The 19742-nt window shown below is 40.1% G+C and overlaps 1 protein-coding gene across 4 annotated transcripts in view; it reads left to right on the plus strand.

Moving 5' to 3' along the window:
• Positions 1–19742, plus strand: part of LOC128647410 (transcription initiation factor TFIID subunit 9) — a 119148-nt gene that overhangs the window by 40954 nt on the left and 58452 nt on the right. For all 4 annotated transcript variants that reach the window (XM_053700202.1, XM_053700198.1, XM_053700205.1 and 1 more), the window contains exon 6: positions 11760–11870. In XM_053700202.1, coding sequence (XP_053556177.1) covers positions 11760–11870 — 111 coding nt within the window. The remainder of the gene's footprint in view (positions 1–11759; positions 11871–19742) is intronic.

Consider the following 19742-nt stretch of genomic DNA (forward strand, 5'->3'; position numbering starts at 1 on the left):
TAGTTCTTTCAGTTCTTCAAGGGGTTCCGTTTGAACCTCTACATTCCATAGATATCAAGATGTTATCTTGGAAAGTTCTGTTTTTGTTTGATATTTCTTCTGCTAGAAGAGTTTCTGAGTTATCTGCTTTGCAGTGTAATCCGCCCTATCTGGTGTTCCATTCAGATAAGGTTGTTTTGCGTAATAAACCTGGTTTCCTTCCAAAGGTTGTTTCCAACAAGAATATTAACCAGGAAATAGTTGTGCCTTCTTTGTGTCCGAATCCAGTTTCAAAGAAGGAACGTTTGTTACACAATTTAGATGTAGTTCGTGCTTTAAAGTTCTATTTAGAAGCAACAAAGGATTTCAGACAAACGTCTTCTCTGTTTGTCGTTTATTCTGGCAAGAGGAGAGGTCAAAAAGCTACTGCTACCTCTCTTTCCTTTTGGCTGAAAAGCATCATCCGATTGGCTTACGAGACTGCCGGACGGCAGCCTCCTGAACGCATCACAGCTCACTCTACTAGGGCTGTGGCTTCCACTTGGGCCTTCAAGAACGAGGCTTCTGTTGATCAGATATGTAAGGCAGCGACTTGGTCTTCCCTGCACACTTTTGCCAAATTCTACAAATTTGATACTTTTGCTTCTTCGGAGGCTATTTTTGGGAGACAGGTTTTGCAAGCCGTGGTGCCTTCTGTTTAGGTAACCTGATTGGCTCCCTCCCTTCATCCGTGTCCTAAAGCTTTGGTATTGGTTCCCACAAGTTATGAATGACGCCGTGGACCGGACACACCAATGTTGGAGAAAACAGAATTTATGCTTACCTGATAAATTACTTTCTCCAACGGTGTGTCCGGTCCACGGCCCGCCCTGGTTTTTTAATCAGGTTTGATGAATTTCTTTCTTTAACTACAGTCACCACGGCACCTTATAGTTTCTCCTGTTTTTTCTCCTGTCCGTCGGTCGAATGACTGGGGTGGGCGGAGCCTAGGAGGGACTATATGGACAGCTTTTGCTGTGCTCTTTGCCATTTCCTGTTGGGGAAGAGAATATTCCCACAAGTTATGGATGACGCCGTGGACCGGACAAACCGTTGGAGAAAGTAATTTATCAGGTAAGCATAAATTCTGTTTTTTGCTGGGTATCCCCATTATAGTTTCTCAGGGGATGTTTTTTTTTTCTTAGTCCTTCATGGGAAATAATTACCATAGACGCCAGTCTCTCAGGTTGGGGTGCAGTCTGGGGTTTTTGAAGAATGTGGTTTCCTCAGGAGTCAATATTTTGGAACTCTATGCAATCTTTAGAGTGCTTCAGACTTGGCCTCTTCTAAGATCAGTTCCTTTCTGACAACATCACAGGGGTGATGGTCAGGGTGGCACTTGCAGTTTCTGATGAAAGAGGTGTCGTGCATCCTGAATTGGGCAGAAGCTAATCAGTGTACCATCTCAGCAATTCACATTCCTGGAGTTAACAACTAGGAAGCGGATTATCTGAGTCATCAGACTTTTTTCATTTGGGGGAACGGTCCCTCAGTCAGGAGATTTTCCACAAATATGGGTCGAGGTTGAGAGATGCATTGAGAGATCCTCAAGCGGTTCTGATAGATGCACTAGAAGTTCCCTGGTTTTTTTTTCCATCTAGTTTATCTGTTCCCATCAATTGTGCTTCTTCCGAGGGTGATCGCTCGGATCAAACGGGAGCTAACTTCAACAATATTAATAGCTCCTTCTGTGCCTCGCAGGATTTGGTATGCCAATCTGGTTCAGATTTCTATAGTTTCTCCTTGGCGTCTTCCTCAATGTCCAGATCTATTGTCTCAAGGTCCCTGCTTTTAACAAAATCTTCAGTCTCTCAGTTTGAGTGCTTGGAAATTGAAATCTTCCAAAATGTGTTTTCTCTTGTTAGGTGTATCCAGTCCACGGATCATCCATTACTTGTGGGTTATTCTCCTTCCCAACAGGAAGTTGCAAGAGGATCACCCACAGCAGAGCTGCTCTATAGCTCCTCCCCTAACTGCCATATCCAGTCATTCTCTTGCAAGCTCTCAACATAGCTGGAGGTAGTAAGAGGAAAGTGGTAAAATATAGTTAGTTTTTTCTTCAATCAAAAGTTTATTGTTTTTAAATGGTACCGGAGTTGTGCTATTTTATCTCAGGCAGCATTTAGAAGAAGAATCTGCCTGCGTTTTTCTATGATCTTAGCAGAAGTAACTAAGATCCACTGCTATTCTCACATATGTCTGAGGAGTGAGGTAACTTCAGAGGGAGAATGGCGTGCAGGGCATCCTGCAATAAGGTATGTGCAGTTAAGTTTTTCTAGGGATAGAATTTGCTAGAAAATGCTGCTGATACCGGATTAATGTAAGTTAAAGCCTAAATACAGTGATTTAATAGCGACTAGTATCAGGCTTGCTATCAGAGGTATATACTCTGATTAATGTGCAATATAAACAGTTTGCTGGCATGTTTAATCGTTTTTATATATGCTTTGGTGATAAAACTTATTGGGGCCTAGTTTTTTCCACATGGCTGGCTTTATTTTTGCCTAGAAACAGTTTCCTGAGGCTTTCCACTGTTATAGTATAAAAGTTACAGTTGGTGCAGTTAAAATTACAAACTGTGACATTCAGCTTCCCTCAGCAGTCCCCTGCATGCTATAGGACATCTCTGAAGGGCTCAAAAGGCTTCAAAAGTAGGAGCTGTGGCAGTTGTTATGACTGTTTAAAAAACATATTTTTCGTTTTGTTAATCTGTTTTTTGTATTAAGGGGTTAATCATCCATTTGCAAGTGGGTGCAATGCTCTGCTAACTTGTTACATACACTGTAAAAATTTCGTTAGTTTAACTGCCTTTTTTCACTGTTATTTAAAATTTTGGCAAAATTTGTTTCTCTTAAAGGTACAGTAACGTTTTTTTATATTGCTTGTTAACTTGATTTAAAGTGTTTTCCAAGCTTGCTAGTCTCATTGCTAGTCTGTATAAACATGTCTGACATAGAGGAAACTCCTTGTTCATTATGTTTAAAAGCCATGGTGGAACCCCATAGGAGAATGTGTACTAAATGATTTCACTTTTTAAACAATAAAGATCTGCTGTTATCTTTAAAAGAATTATCACCAGAGGATTCTGACGAGGGGGAAGTTATGCCGACTAACTCTCCCCACGTGTCGGACCCTTTGACTCCCGCTCAAGGGACTCACGCTAAAATGGCGCCAAGTACATCAAAGACGCCCATAGCGATTACTTTGCAGGACATGGCGTCAATCATGGATAATACCCTGTCAGCGGTATTAGCCAGACTGCCTGAATTCAGAGGAAAGCGCGATAGCTCTGGGGTTAGACGTAATGCAGAGCGCGCAGATGTTTTAAGGCCCATGTCTGATACTGCGTCACAATATGCAGAAGCTGAGGAAGAGCTTCAGTCTGTGGGTGACGTCTCTGACTCGGGGAAAACTGATTCAGATATGTCTACTTTTAAATTTAAGCTTGAGAACCTCCGGGTGTTGCTTGGAGAGGTTTTAGCTGCTCTGAATGACTGTGACACAATTGCAGTGCCAGAGAAATTGTGTAGACTGGATAAATACTACGCGGTGCCGGTGTGTACTGACATTTTTTCCAATACCTAAAAGGTTTACAGAAATTATTACTAAGGAGTGGGACAGACCCGGTGTGCCGTTTCCCCCCCCTCCTATTTTTAGAAAAATGTTTCCAATAGACGCCACCACACGGGACTTATGGCAGACGGTCCCTAAGGTGGAGGGAGCAGTTTCTACTTTAGCAAAGCGTACCACTATCCCTGTCGAGGACAGTTGTGCTTTTTCAGATCCAATGGATAAAAAATTAAAAGGTTACCTTAAGAAAATGTTTATTCAACAAGGTTTTATCCTGCAGCCCCTTGCATGCATTGCTCCTGTCACTGCTGCTGCGGCGTTCTGGTTTGAGTCTCTGGAAGAGGCCTTTCAGACAGCTACTCCATTGACTGAAATACTTGACAAGCTTAGAACACTTAAGCTAGCTAATTCTTTTGTTTCTGATGCCATTGTTCATTTGACTAAACTAACGGCTTAGAATTCTGGATTCGCCATACAGGCGCGTAGGGCGCTATGGCTTAAATCTTGGTCAGCTGACGTGACTTCAAAGTCTAAATTACTTAACATTCCCTTCAAGGGGCAGACCCTATTCGGGCCTGGTTTGAGGGAAATTATTGCTGACATTACTGGAGGTAAGGGTCATACCCTTCCTCAGGACAGGGCCAAATCAAGGGCCAAACAGTCTAATTTTCGTGCCTTTCGAAACTTCAAGGCAGGTGCAGCATCAACTTCCTCTGCTACAAAACAAGAGTGAATTTTTGCGCAATCCAAGCCGGCCTGGAAATCTAACCAGGCCTGGAGCAAAGGCAAGCAGGCAGAAAGCCTGCTGCTGCCTCTAAGACAGCATGAAGGAACGGCCCCCTATCCGGCAACGGATCTAGTAGGGGGCAGACTTTCTCTCTTCGCCCAGGCGTGGGCAAGAGATGTTTAGGATCCCTGGGCGTTGGAGATCATATCTCAGGGATATCTTCTGGACTTCAAAGCTTCCCCCCCACAAGGGAGATTTCACCTTTCGAGATTATCTGTAAACCAGATAAAGAAAGAGGCATTCTTACGCTGTGTGCAAGACCTCCTAATAATGGGAGTGATCCATCCAGTTCCACAGATGGAACAAGGACAGGGATTTTATTCAAATCTGTTTGTGGTTCCCAAAAAAGAGGGAACCTTCAGACCAATTTTGGATCTAAAGATCTTAAACAAATTCCTCAGAGTTCCATCGTTCAAAATGGAAACTATTCGGACAATCCTGCCTATGATCCAGGAGGGTCAGTACATGACCACAGTGGATTTGAAGGATGCTTACCTTCACATACCGATTCACAAAGATCATCATCGGTTCCTAAGGTTTGCCTTTCTAGACAGGCATTACCAGTTTGTGGCTCTTCCCTTCGGGTTAGCTACAGCCCCAAGAATTTTTACAAAGGTTCTGGGGTCTTTTCTGGCGGTCCTAAGACCACGGAGTATAGCAGTGGCCCCTTATCTAGACGTCATCCTGATACCGGCTTCAAACTTCCAAATTGCCAAATCTCATACGGACATAGTGTTGGCATTTCTGAGGTCGCATGGGTGGAAAGTGAACGAGGGAAAGAGTTCTCTATCACCCCTCACAAGGGTTTCCTTCCTAGGAACTCTGATAGATTCTGTAGAAATGAAAATTTACCTGACTGAGTCCAGGTTATCAAAGCTTCTAAATTCCTGCCGTGTTCTTCACTACATTCCGCGCCCTTCGGTGGCTCAGTGCATGGAAGTGATCGGCTTGATGGTAGCGGCGATGGACATAGTGCCATTTGCGCGCCTACATCTCAGACCGCTGCAATTATGCATGCTCAGTCAGTGGAATGGGGGTTACACAGATTTGTCACCTCTGCTAAATCTGGATCAAGAGACCAGAGATTCTCTTCTCTGGTGGCTATCTCGGGTCCATCTGTCCAAAGGTATGACCTTTCGGAGGCCAGATTGGACAATTGTAACAACAGATGCCAGCCTTCTAGGTTGGGGTGCAGTCTGGAATTCCCTGAAGGCTCGGGGATCGTGGACTCAGGAGGAGAAACTCCTCCCTATAAATATTCTGGAGTTAAGAGCAATATTCAATGCTCTTCTAGCTTGGCCTCAGTTAGCAACCCTGAGGTTCATCAGATTTCAGTCGGACAACATCACGACTGTGGCTTACATCAACCATCAAGGGGGTAACCAGGAGCTCCCTAGCGATGTTAGAAGTCTCCAAGATAATTCGCTGGGCAGAGAATCACTCTTGCCATCTATCAGCGATCCATATCCCAGGTGTAGAGAACTGGGAGGCGGATTTTCTAAGTCGTCAGACTTTTCATCCGGGGGAGTGGGAACTCCATCCGGAGGTGTTTGCGCAATTGGTTCATCGTTGGGGCACACCGGAATTGGATCTCATGGCGTCTCGCCAGAACGCCAAGCTTCCTTGTTACGGGTCCAGGTCCAGGGACCCAGAAGCGACGCTGATAGATGCTCTAGCAGCACTGTGGTTCTTCAACCTGGCTTATGTGTTTCCACCGTTTCCTCTGCTCCCTCGACTGATTGCCAAAATCAAACAGGAGAGAGCATCGGTGATCTTGATCGCGCCTGCGTGGACATATCATCCTTTCCACCTTGGCCTCTGCCTCTGAGACACGACCTTCTACTACAAGGTCCTTTCAATCATCCAAATCTAATTTCTCTGAGACTGACTGCCTGGAGATTGAATGCTTTATTTTATCAAGGCGTGGCTTCTCCGAGTCAGTCATTGATACCTTAATACAGGCACGAAAGCCTGTAACCAGGAAAATCTACCGTAAGATATGGCGCAAATATCTTCATTGGTGTGAATCCAAGAATTACTCATGGAGTAAGGTTAGGATTCCTAGGATATTGTCCTTTCTCCAAGAGGGTTTGGATAAAGGATTATCAGCTAGTTCTTTAAAGGGACAGATTTCTGCTCTGTCTATCCTTTTGCACAAGCGTCTGGCAGAGGTTCCAGACGTCCAGGCATTTTGTCAGGCTTTGGTTAGAATTAAGCCTGTGTTTAAACCTGTTGCTCCTCCATGGAGCTTAAACTTGGTTCTTAAGGTTCTTCAAGGAGTTCCGTTTAACCCCTTCATGCCATTGATATCAAACTTTTATCTTGGAAAGTTCTGTTTTTGAAGGCTATTTCCTCGGCTCGTAGAGTCTCTGAGTTATCAGCTTTACAATGTGATTCTCCTTATCACGCATACAAAACCTGGGTTTTTACCTAAGGTAGTTTCCAACAAGAATATCAATCAAGAGATTGTTGTTCCATCATTGTGTCCTAATCCTTCTTCAAAGAAGGAACGTCTTTTACATAATTTGGACGTAGTCCGTGCTTTAAAGTTTTACTTACAAGCGACTAAAGATTTTCGTCAAACATCTTCCCTGTTTGTTGTTTACTCTGGACAGAGGAGAGGTCAAAAGGCTTCGTCAACCTCTCTTTCTTTTTGGCTTCGGAGCGTAATACGCTTAGCCTATGAGACTGCTGGACAGCAGCCCCCTGAAAGGATTACAGCTCATTCTACTAGAGCTGTGGCTTCCACCTGGGCCTTTAAAAATGAGGCTTCTGTTGAACAGATTTGCAAAGCGGCGACTTGGTCTTCGCTTCATACCTTTTCAAAATTTTACAAATTTGATACTTTTGCTTCTTCGGAGGCTATTTTTGGGAGAAAGGTTCTACAGGCAGGGGTCCCTTCCGTTTAAGTACCTGCCTTGTCCCTCCCTTCATCCGTGTACTTTGGTATTGGTATCCCACAAGTAATGGATGATCCGTGGACTGGATACACCTAACAAGAGAAAACATAATTTATGCTTACCTGATAAATTTATTTCTCTTGTGGTGTATCCAGTCCACGGCCCGCCCTGTCCTTTTAAGGCGGGTCTAAATTTTAAACTACAGTCACCACTGCACCCTATGGTTTCTCCTTTCTCGGCTAGTTTCGGTCGAATGACTGGATATGGCAGTTAGGGGAGGAGCTATATAGCAGCTCTGCTGTGGGTGATCCTCTTGCAACTTCCTGTTGGGAAGGAGAATATCCCACAAGTAATGGATGATCCGTGGACTGGATACACCACAAGAGAAATAAATTTAGCAGGTAAGCATAAATTCTGTTTTTCTGACTCGGTAGTGGATACCTTGGTTCAGGCTTGCCAACCATTTACTAGAAAGATTTACCATAATTTATGGGAGGTCTATCTTTCTTGGTGTTTAGATCAGGGCTATAATTTGCATTCTGTTAGGATTCCTTGAATTTACATAATTCTTAGGACGGTTTCGACAAGATTTTATCGGCCAGAACTCTAAAGGGCCACATTTCTGCTCTTTCAGTGTTATTGCACAGGAAGCATGCTGATATTCCAGATATTCAAGCCTTTGTTCAGGCTTTGGCTACAATCCGACAAGTTATTAAGCCCATTTCTCCTCCATAGAATTTGAATTTGGTTCTAAAAGTTTTTTAATCTCCAACCTTTTGTATCTACAAAAAAGGGAATAAAAGTAGAGGTGCACCTGAAAACATATAATGCGCTATTTAAGGTGCTAGCAGTCCTAAAATAAATACAAAAAAGTAAATAAAAAGTACCATAATAAGTATTGTCAAAGAAGGACCAAGGCTGCGCTTTATTACAAAAAAGGAGCTTATAGGGAGCAAGATGGAATTCCAACCCCCACCTACAAGTTCACAAAACAAACACACTAATAAATATTGAACATATAAAATACCAGCATAAGACTGTGTGGATACGCTCGAGTCTTAAATGCAAAATACCAACACCATAGGAAATACAATATTAGAGCTCAATATAATATAGCCGGCCGGCTTATTGTATAACAATCTTATTTAAGTCCTAGGTAGATAAAATTGTAGAAAATGGGGCCCCAAAAATAATGTTGAATACTTGGAGTCCGTAATCCATCAAAAACCAGGCACTCAGGTGTCATTTAACACGCACTGGTACACGATCACAGTTCTCCAATAGATGGCAAACGAGGCAAGAAATGTATGTGTCAGTTCTTAATCACTTGTACAAAACTAAGGCTCCAGCAAATTCCCATATCATCTGATGGTAAGTAGAGACACTAAACAAATCTGATAAACATCCAACAATGAGAGCATAATGGGGGGTGCAAGACTTATTCTTACCGTAACTGACCTACAAGCCACTTCATCCACCAAATAGGGTAGAACTCTCAGTACCTCTTTCTTTGTGCGGTCACTTCGCGTAGGTAGGTCGATGTCTTCACTTGCAAAATTGAAAACTGCCCCATTTTCTACCATTTTATCTACCTAGGACTTCAATAAGATTGTTATACAATTAGCCGTCCGGCTGTATTTATATTGAGCTCTAATATTGTATTTCCTAAGGTGTTGGTATTTTGCATTTGAGACTCTAGCGTATCCACACAGTCTTATGCTGGTATTTTATATGTTCAATATTTATTAGTGTGTTTGTTTTGTGAACTTGTAGGTGGGGGTTGGAATTCCATCTTGCTCCCTATAAGCTCCTTTTTTTAAATAAAGCGCAGTTTTTACCTGAGTGCAGCCTTGGTCCTTCTTTGACAATACTTATTATGGTACTTGTTCTTTCTATTTGCTTTTTTGTATGTGTGTGTATATGTATATATATGTATGTATGTATGTAATATATATTCAAGTGATATTTTCCACTTTTTACATGCTGCATTACTTTCAAGTGATTCAATGTTTGGGTGCATGTCTCCTGAAAGTTACATGTATGCAATGTTAGGAGGCTTTCCAGAAGTATATTGTGTTAATATGTATTTAAAGCAACTTTCTAACGGCTAGATTTAGAGTTCTGCGGCCAAAGGGGTGCGTTAGCTACGCGTGCTTTTTTTTCACCGCACCTTTTAAATATTGCTGGTATTTAGAGTTCACAGAAGGGCTGCGTTAGGCTTCAAAAAAGGGAGCGTAGAGCATATTTACCGCCACTGCAACTCTAAATACCAGCGGGGGCGGCCAGCTTCAAAAACGTGCTCGTGCACGATTCCCCCATAGAAAACAATGGGGCAGTTTGAGCTGAAAAAAAACCTAACACCTGCAAAAAAGCAGCGTTCAGCTTCTAACGCAGCCCCATTGTTTCCTATGGGGAAACACTTCCTAAGTCTGCACCTAACACCCTAACATGAACCCTGAGTCTAAACACCCCTAACCTTACACTTATTAACCCCTAATCTGCCGCCCCCGCTATCGCTGACACCTGCATATTATTATTAACCCCTAATCTGCCGCTCCGTACAACGCCGCAACCTACGTTATCCCTATGTACCCCTAATCTGCTGCCCCTAACACCGCCGACCCCATTATTATATTTATTAACCCCTAATCTGCCGCCCCCAACGTCGCCTCCACCTACCTACAATAATTAACCCCTAATCTGCTGACCGGATCTCACCGCTACTATAATAAATGTATTAAACCTTAAAACTAAGTCTAACACTGACACCCCCCTAAATTAAATATAATTTAAATCTAACAAAATAAATTAACTCTTATTAAATAAATTAATCTTATTTAAAGCTAAATACTTACCTGTAAAATAAACCCTAATATAGCTACAATATAAATTATAATTATATTGTAGCTATTTTAGGATTAATATTTATTTTACAGGTAACTTTGTAATTATTTTAACCAGGTACAATAGCTATTAAATAGTTAAGAACTATTTAATAGCTACCTAGTTAAAATAATTACAAAATTACCTGTAAAATAAATCCTAACCTAAGTTACAATTAAACCTAACACTACACTATCAATAAATTAATTAAATAAAATACCTACAATTAAATACAATTAAATAAACTAACTAAAGTACAAAAAATAAAAAATATTTACAAACATTAGAAAAATATTACAACAATTTTAAACTAATTACACCTACTCTAAGCCCCCTAATAAAATAACAAAGACCCCAAAATAAAAAAATGCCCTACCCTATTCTAAAATTAAAATAGAAAAGCTCTTTTACCTTACCAGCCCTTAAAAGGGCCCTTTGCGGGGCATGCCCCAAAGAATTCAGCTCTTTTGCCTGTAAAAAAAACATACAATACCCCCCCCCCCCAACATTACAACCCACCACCCACATACCCCTAATCTAACCCAAACCCCCCTTAAATAAACCTAACACTAAGCCCCTGAAGATCTCCCTACCTTGTCTTCACCTCGCCGGGTTCACCGATCCGTCCACCGAAGTCTTGATCCAAGCCCAAGCGGGGGCTGAAGAGTGACGTCCATCCTCCGGCTGAAGTCTTGATCCAAGCGGGCAGAAGAGGACATCCGGACCGGCAAACATCTTCATCCAAGCCGCATCTTCTATGTTCTTCAATCCGATGACGACCGGCTGATCTTCAAGACCTCCAGTGCGGATCCATCCATCTTCACCGACGACTTCCCGACGAATGACGGTTCCTTTAAGGGACGTCATCCAAGATGGCGTCCCTCGAATTCCGATTGGCTGATAGGATTCTATCAGCCAATCGGAATTAAGGTAGGAAAATTCTGATTGGCTGATGGAATCAGCCAATCAGATTCAAGTTCAATCCGATTGGCTGATCCAATCAGCCAATCAGATTGAGATCGCATTCTATTGGCTGATCGGAACAGCCAATAGAACGCTCACTTCAGCGAATAGAACGCTCACTTCAGCAAAGACTCTAAATACCGGCGTTAGAAAGATCCCATTGAAAAGATAGGATACGCAAATGGCGTAGGGCGATCTGCGGTATGGAAAAGTCGCGGCTGCAAAGTGAGCGTTAGACCCTTTCCTGACTGACTCCAAATACCAGCGGGCGGTAAAAACCAGCGTTAGGAGCCTCTAACGCTGGTTTTGACTGCTACCGCCAAACTCTAAATCTAGGCCTAATTTACTACTATTATTATTTTTTCTTCGTACTTTTGGTATCTTTATTTAAAAAAGCAGGAATGTAAAGCTTACAAGCCAGCCCATCTTTTGTTCAGAACCCTGGATAGCGCTTGCTGATTGGTGGCTGCTTTTATCCACCAATCAACAAGTGCTACCAGGTAGCTGTGGTTTCAGATAATACCTTAAGTTTATTTCCCCATATAGTAAAACAATATCTCTTGAAACACAGTTATTTTATTAGTATACATAGTAAACCTCAGCATGTGTGTTTAATAGTTTGCATGTATTACTTCTAGGAACTCCTTCTGCACAGACTGTATCTGTTTCAAAAGTCGGCACTCCTGTATCTCTTGCTGGTCAGCGATTTACTGTACAGATCCCAACCTCTCAGACAACAGTGAAAACAGGTTAGTTGATCAAGACTTTAGTTAATCTGATCTTTTGCTTCATTATTAATCACCATTCTTCTTGAGCGGTTATTAAAAAAAAAAAAAAAAAAAAAAAAAACATTCTACTATAAAAATAAAATGCTCTCTTTTGTTAGAACATTTTATTTTTTAATAAAATCTTTTCTCAACCCCAGCATAAAGGTTAAACACGTGATGTGCTCCTGGGTCACCATCCCAGGGGTAATTGTATGTGTGCTAATTCTGTATCACCCTGAGATACTGGTGGGTTGCTGTAAATGTCCCTTCAGTATATCACACACAGACAGAATGTTATGGTGAACAAGGTAGAGTTTATTACTCACTAAGCACAGGCAGATCGTTTCCACCCCCAATCTAAGAAGTAAAGGAGGACTGTGCCTCAACACCACACCATCAGTGAGTATAAAGCCAGTGAGTCAATCGTGTGCAGGCATGTGTACAAATCCAAAATTTGGGGAAGCACAGGACGAATTTGTCTATGGGTTTAACCCCTTTACAGGTCGCGCAGCAAATCTGTTTTTCACAGTTGCGAAAATACAGCGCGCGTTTTTGTTTTTTCTTGAATTTGGGGTTGCGCAGGTATTACAGAACAACTTATTTTGTGCGCGCATTAACCTGCGTAATCCAAAAAGCCAAATTGCATGCATCTTCACGTATTCCCCCATAGCAGTGAATGGAGAAGACAAATCTAAAAATAAAACCCTAATCTGTTACACAAAACCCATGGCATATTCTCCTCAAAGTGTACATGAAAATGCAGCTATTTAATATTGCGAGAATGTTTTCTTAATGGAGTATGTTCTATTTATTTCTAAATAAATATTTCTCTATATAAGTGATGATTTTTGGACAGATATAGCTATTTATTGTGAGATATGTATGTATGTATATATGTGTGTGTGGGAGATATGTATATATGTGCGTGTGTGTGTATATATGTATATATGTATATATATATATATATGTGTGTGTATATATATATATATATATATATATATATATATATATATATATGTGTATATATATATATATGTGTGTGTATATATATATATATATATATATATATATATATATATATATATATATATATATATATATATATATATATATATATGTGTGTATATATATATATATATATATATATATATATATACATATACATACAGGTATATCTCACTTTACAGCGCTTCACTTCTTCACTTTACAGCGATTCGCTAATACAGCGCTTTGTGGAGCTGAAGTTCAACCTCCAAGGATTTTGAAACAGTGCTGTACTCATTGTGAGATTGCTAGAAAAGTGACTGGCACCATTTTGTTATGCTTAGTTCACTCTGTTTATAGCATTGCAGTGCAATCTGTGTCTCAGTGCTATAGTCTGGCAAATTTTACTACAGTAACTGTCACAATTTTACAGGTACAGTATTTATTGAATATTAATTGAATACTTGCTGTGCTAGTGTTAAACTAAACGTAGCACTATTGCACCCCTAATATATGTTAGTTCAAACATGTTTTCAGGATTTTAAACACTGAAAAGAAAGCTAAAACTGCCTTGTTTCACTTTAAGGCGGTTTTCACTTTATAGCGGGGCTCCGGTCCCTAACCCGCTGTATGAGCGGGGTATACCTGTATATATGAAACAGCAGGTGTTCCAGCACTTGAACCTTGGTAGATACTTAAGTACCTGGGTGCAATCCTCAGAAGAACATACAAAACTGATTTTTAGAATGAAAGACACTCAGGATTTGTGATAATTGCGTAACCGCAAAATGTAGTCTTAATAACAACACTTGTTCATAGTCGACGTTTCGGCTTTCACAGAAGCCTTCCTCAAGACAAATAACATCTCATATCAGCATCCAGCCGCGCTCACCAAACAGAGAACATCGTATGATATATATATATATATATATATATATATATGATATATATATATAACAATTACAGCGCTTGTTGGTATCTAAATGTCCCTACAACTCAATTATAGACTCAGGAGAGTCACGTTATGCTGCCAGTTAGCCGAACAGATTACCAATAGAGGTCCCCACCACTAGAGGAAATCTGTCAATGAATAGAAAAAATAGTTAAAAAGAGTGGTTACAGGCGCAGGACAAGACCACCTGCTTGTCTAAAATTGAAGGACAGTTAATACATATACATAAAATTTCATTTTAAAAATCAAGTAAAATGTATCTACAAGTTATATATTTCTCACTGGTAGGGATCACAGAAATGTCCGTATGATATTACATTTTGCCAATATAAGTTAAACCTTCTGTTATAGGGTTTCCAATAATTTGGATATATTGAATTACAAATGTCATTAAGTAAAAAATATTCCAGAAATCAAGTGTCCCAAAGGTGCAATATGTATCACAAAACACGTGTCAAAAGTTCCCAAGTGAAAAACTAGAATCCAAAAATTAGGTAAGTTGGTGTGCCCAAACAACCAATGGTGACAGAAGAACTTCATACTTACCTCATTTGATTGAGGTAGTTTTTTTGTAAGTGCCGCACAGATTAAGTATTAGGTTCTTCAGTTGAAAGTTGATCTGCCCTTTAAACGTCTCATGGTATAAATCACTTCTGTCTCCCAGTTCTTGAGTTCCCCTTCCCTCTGCGTCTCTCAAATGATTTCTGTGATCCCTACCAGTGAGAAATATATAACTTGTAGATACATTTTACGTGATTTTTAAAGTGAATTTTTATGTATATGTATTAACTGTCCTTCAATTTTAGACAAGCAGGTGGTCTTGTCCTGCGCCTGTAACCACTCTTTTTAAATAAATATAAATATATACTGTGTGTATGTATATATAATGATTAGATATCGCGATCTATATGCAAATATTTCTTTGAAAATCCATCTGAGATATTGTTTTATGTGCTTAAGATTGCAATGTTAAATCTTTTTATTAGCTCCATAGTTAAGCATATCTCTATACATATAAATCTGTTTCTCTATGTATGTGTATGTATGCCTTTTTTTTTTTTTTCCAACATCCAAGATGTTGTATCTTTGATCCCTTATAACTTTTGTGTGCAATATGTTTAAAATAATTTGTATTAGAACGTGTTAAAATGAGTGTAACTGTACTTTGAAATGTATTTTTGAAGTGTTTCATGAAACTTTTATGTTGCGGGAAACTTAACTACAGCTCTTCGAGCGCTGAAAGGATTGTTGCTTAAAAGGCAAATGCGTGCAAGTAATCATCATTTCTTTCATGTAATTAGCAAGAGTCCATGAGCTAGTGACGTATGGGATATACATTCCTACCAGGAGGGGCAAAGTTTCCCAAACCTCAAATGCCTATAAATACACCCCTCACCACACCCACAATTCAGTTTGACAAACTTTGCATCCCATGGAGGTGGTGAAGTAAGTTTGTGCTAGATTCTACGTTGATATGCGCTTCGCAGCAGGCTGGTGCCCGGTTTTCCTCTCAGAGTGCAGTGAATGTCAGAGGGATGTGAAGAGAGTATTGCCTATTTGAATTCAATGGTCTCCTTCTACGGGATCTATTTCATAGGTTCTCTGTTATCGGTCGTAGAGATTCATCTCTTACCTCCCTTTTCAGATCGACGATATACTCTTATATACCATTACCTCTACTGATTCTCATTTCAGTACTGGTTTGGCTGTCTACTATATGTAGATGAGTGTCTTAGGGTAAGTAAGTCTTATTTTATTATGACACTCTCTATGTAAAGTTGGGCACTTTCTATGTAAAGTTCTAAATATATGTCTTTAAACTTATATTTGCCATGATTCAGGATAATCAGTATTCCTTTAAAATCCAGACTGTCAGTTTCATTATTTGGGATAATGTATTTTAATTCAATTTATTTTTCTTTACCTTGAAAATTTTCAATTGATCATTTTTCCCTGTGTGCTGTTAGGCTCGCGGGGGCAGGAAATGTTTCTTTTTATTGCGTCATTCTTGGCGCAGATTTTTTTGGCGCAAAAATTTCGTAATTTCTTTCATGTAATTAACAAGAGTCCATGAGCTAGTGACGTATGGGATATACATTCCTACCAGGAGGGGCAAAGTTTCCCAAACCTTAAAATGCCTATAAATACACCCCTCACCACACCCACAAATCAGTTTTACAAACTTTGCCTCCAAGGGAGGTGGTGAAGTAAGTTTGTGCTAGATTCTACGTTGATATGCGCTCCGCAGCAAGTTGGAGCCCGGTTTTCCTCTCAGCGTGCAGTGAATGTCAGAGGGATGTGAAGAGAGTATTGCCTATTGAATGCAGTGATCTCCTTCTACGGGGTCTATTTCATAAGGTTCTCTGTTATCGGTCGTAGAGATTCATCTCTTACCTCCCTTTTCAGATCGACGATATACTCTTATATTTACCATTTCCTCTACTGATTCTCGTTTCAGTACTGGTTTGGCTTTCTACAAACATGTAGTTGAGTGTCCTGGGGTAAGTAAGTCTTATTTTCTGTGACACTCTAAGCTATGGTTGGGCACTTTATTTATAAAGTTCTAAATATATGTATTCAAACATTTATTTGCCTTGACTCAGAATGTTCAACTTTCCTTATTTCCAGACAGTCAGTTTCATATTTGGGATTATGCTTTAAATTATCATATTTTTTCTTACCTCAAAAATTTGACTTTTTTCCCTGTGGGCTGTTAGGCTCGCGGGGGCTGAAAATGCTTCATTTTATTGCGTCATTCTTGGCGCGGACTTTTTTGGCGCAAAAATTCTTTTCCGTTTCTGGCGTCATACGTGTCGCCGGAAGTTGCGTCATTTTTGACGTTATTTTGCGCCAAAGATGTCGGCGTTCCGGATGTGGCGTCATTTTTGGCGCCAAAAGCATTTAGGCGCCAAATAATGTGGGCGTCTTATTTGGCGCCAAAAAATATGGGCGTCGCTTTTGTCTCCACATTATTTCAGTCTCATTTTTCATTTGCTTCTGGTTGCTAGAAGCTTGATGTTTGGCATTTTTTTCCCATTCCTGAAACTGTCTTATAAGGAATTTGATCTATTTTGCTTTATATGTTGTTTTTTCTCTTACATATTGCAAGATGTCTCACGTTGCATCTGAGCCAGAAGATACTACAGGAAAACCACTGCCTGCTGGATCTACCAAAGCTAAGTGTATCTGCTGTAAACTTTTGGTAGCTATTCCTCCAGCTGTTGTTTGTAATAATTGTCATGACAAACTTGTTAAAGCAGATAATATTTCCTTTAGTGATGTACCATTGCCTGTTGCAGTTCCCTCAACATCTAAGGTGCAGAATGTTCCTGATAACATAAGAGATTTTGTTTCTGAATCCATAAAGAAGGCTTTGTCTGTTATTTCTCCTTCTAGTAAACGTAAAAAGTCTTTTTAAATCTTCTCTCTCTACAGATGAATTTTTAAATGAACACCATCATTCTGATTCTTTGGACTCTTCTGGTTCAGAGGATTCTATCTCAGAGATTGATGCTGATAAATCTTCATATTTATTTAAGATGGAATTTATTCGCTCTTTACTTAAAGAAGTACTAATTGCTTTAGAAATAGAGGATTCTAGTCCTCTTGATACTAATTCTATACGTTTGGATAAGGTTTTTAAAGCTCCTGCGGTTATTCCAGAAGTCTTTCCTGTTCCTAATGCTATTTCTGCAGTAATTGCTAAGGAATGGGATAAATTGGGTAATTCATTTACTCCTTCTAAACGTTTTAAGCAATTATATCCTGTTCCGCCTGACAGGTTAGAATTTTGGGACAAAATCCCTAAAGTTGATGGGGCTATTTCTACCCTTGCTAAACGTACTACCATTCCTACGTCAGATGGTACCTCGTTTAAGGATCCTTTAGATAGAAAAATTGAATCTTTTCTAAGAAAAGCTTATCTATGTTCAGGTAATCTTCTTAGACCTGCTATATCATTGGCTGATGTTGCTGCAGCTTCAACTTTTTGGTTGGAAACTCTAGCGCAACAAGTAACAAATCGTGATTCTCATGATATTATTATTCTTCTCCAGCATGCTAATAATTTCATCTGTGATGCCATTTTTGATATTATTAGAGTTGATGTTAGATTTATGTCTCTGGCTATCTTAGCCAGAAGAGCTTTATGGCTTAAGACCTGGAATGCTGATATGGCTTCTAAATCAACTCTACTTTCCATTTCTTTCCAGGGAAACAAATTATTTGGTTCTCAGTTGGATTCTATTATTTCAACTGTTACTGGTGGGAAAGGAACTTTTTTACCACAGGATAAAAAGTCTAAAGGTAAAAACAGGGCTAACAATCGTTTTCGTTCCTTTCGTTTCAACAAAGAACAAAAGCCTGATCCTTCGTCCTCAGGAGCAGTTTCAGTTTGGAAACCATCTCCAGTCTGGAATAAATCCAAGCCTGCTAGAAAGGCAAAGCCTGCTTCTAAGTTCACATGAAGGTACGGCCCTCATTCCAGTTCAGCTGGTAGGGGGCAGGTTACGTTTTTTCAAAGAAATTTGGATCAATTCTGTTCACAATCTTTGGATTCAGAACATTGTTTCAGAAGGGTACAGAATTGGTTTCAAGATAAGACCTCCTGCAAAGAGATTTTTTCTTTCCCATGTCCCAGTAAATCCAGTGAAAGCTCAAGCATTTCTGAATTGTGTTTCAGATCTAGAGTTGGCTGGAGTAATTATGCCAGTTCCAGTTCCGGAACAGGGGATGGGGTTTTATTCAAATCTCTTCATTGTACCAAAGAAGGAGAATTCCTTCAGACCAGTTCTGGATCTCAAATTATTGAATCGTTATGTAAGAATACCAACGTTCAAGATGGTAACTGTAAGGACTATATTGCCTTTTGTTCAGCAAGGGAATTATATGTCCACAATAGATTTACAGGATGCATATCTGCATATTCCGATTCATCCAGATCATTATCAGTTCCTGAGATTCTCTTTTCTAGACAAGCATTACCAATTTGTGGCTCTACCGTTTGGCCTTGCTACAGCTCCAAGAATTTTCACAAAGATTCTCGGTGCCCTTCTGTCTGTAATCAGAGAACAGGGTATTGTGGTATTTCCTTATTTGGACGATATCTTGGTACTTGCTCAGTCTTTACATTTAGCAGAGTCTCATACGAATCGACTTGTGTTGTTTCTTCAAGATCATGGTTGGAGGATCAATTTACCAAAAAGTTCTTTGATTCCTCAAACAAGGGTAACCTTTCTGGGTTTCCAGATAGATTCAGTGTCCATGACTCTGTCTTTAACAGACAAGAGACGTCTAAAACTGATTACAGCCTGTCGAAACCTTCAGTCTCAATCATTCCCTTCGGTAGCCTTATGCATGGAAATTCTAGGTCTTATGACTGCTGCATCGGACGCGATCCCCTTTGCTCGTTTTCACATGCGACCTCTTCAGCTCTGTATGCTGAATCAATGGTGCAGGGATTACACGAAGATAAATCAATTAATATCTTTAAAACCGATTGTTCGGCACTCTCTAACGTGGTGGACAGATCACCTTCGTTTAATTCAGGGGGCTTCTTTTGTTCTTCCGACCTGGACTGTAATTTCAACAGATGCAAGTCTCACAGGTTGGGGAGCTGTGTGGGGATCTCTGACGGCACAAGGAGTTTGGGAATCTCAGGAGGTGAGATTACCGATCAATATCTTGGAACTCCGTGCAGTTTTCAGAGCTCTTCAGTTTTGGCCTCTTCTGAAGAGAGAATCGTTCATTTGTTTTCAGACAGACAATGTCACAACTGTGGCATACATCAATCATCAAGGAGGGACTCACAGTCCTCTGGCTATGAAAGAAGTATCTCGAATTTTGGTTTGGGCGGAATCCAGCTCCTGTCTAATCTCTGCGGTTCATATCCCAGGTGTAGACAATTGGGAAGCGGATTA

The sequence above is a fragment of the Bombina bombina genome, chromosome 1 (assembly GCF_027579735.1).
Source record: "Bombina bombina isolate aBomBom1 chromosome 1, aBomBom1.pri, whole genome shotgun sequence".
Lineage (NCBI taxonomy): Eukaryota > Metazoa > Chordata > Amphibia > Anura > Bombinatoridae > Bombina > Bombina bombina.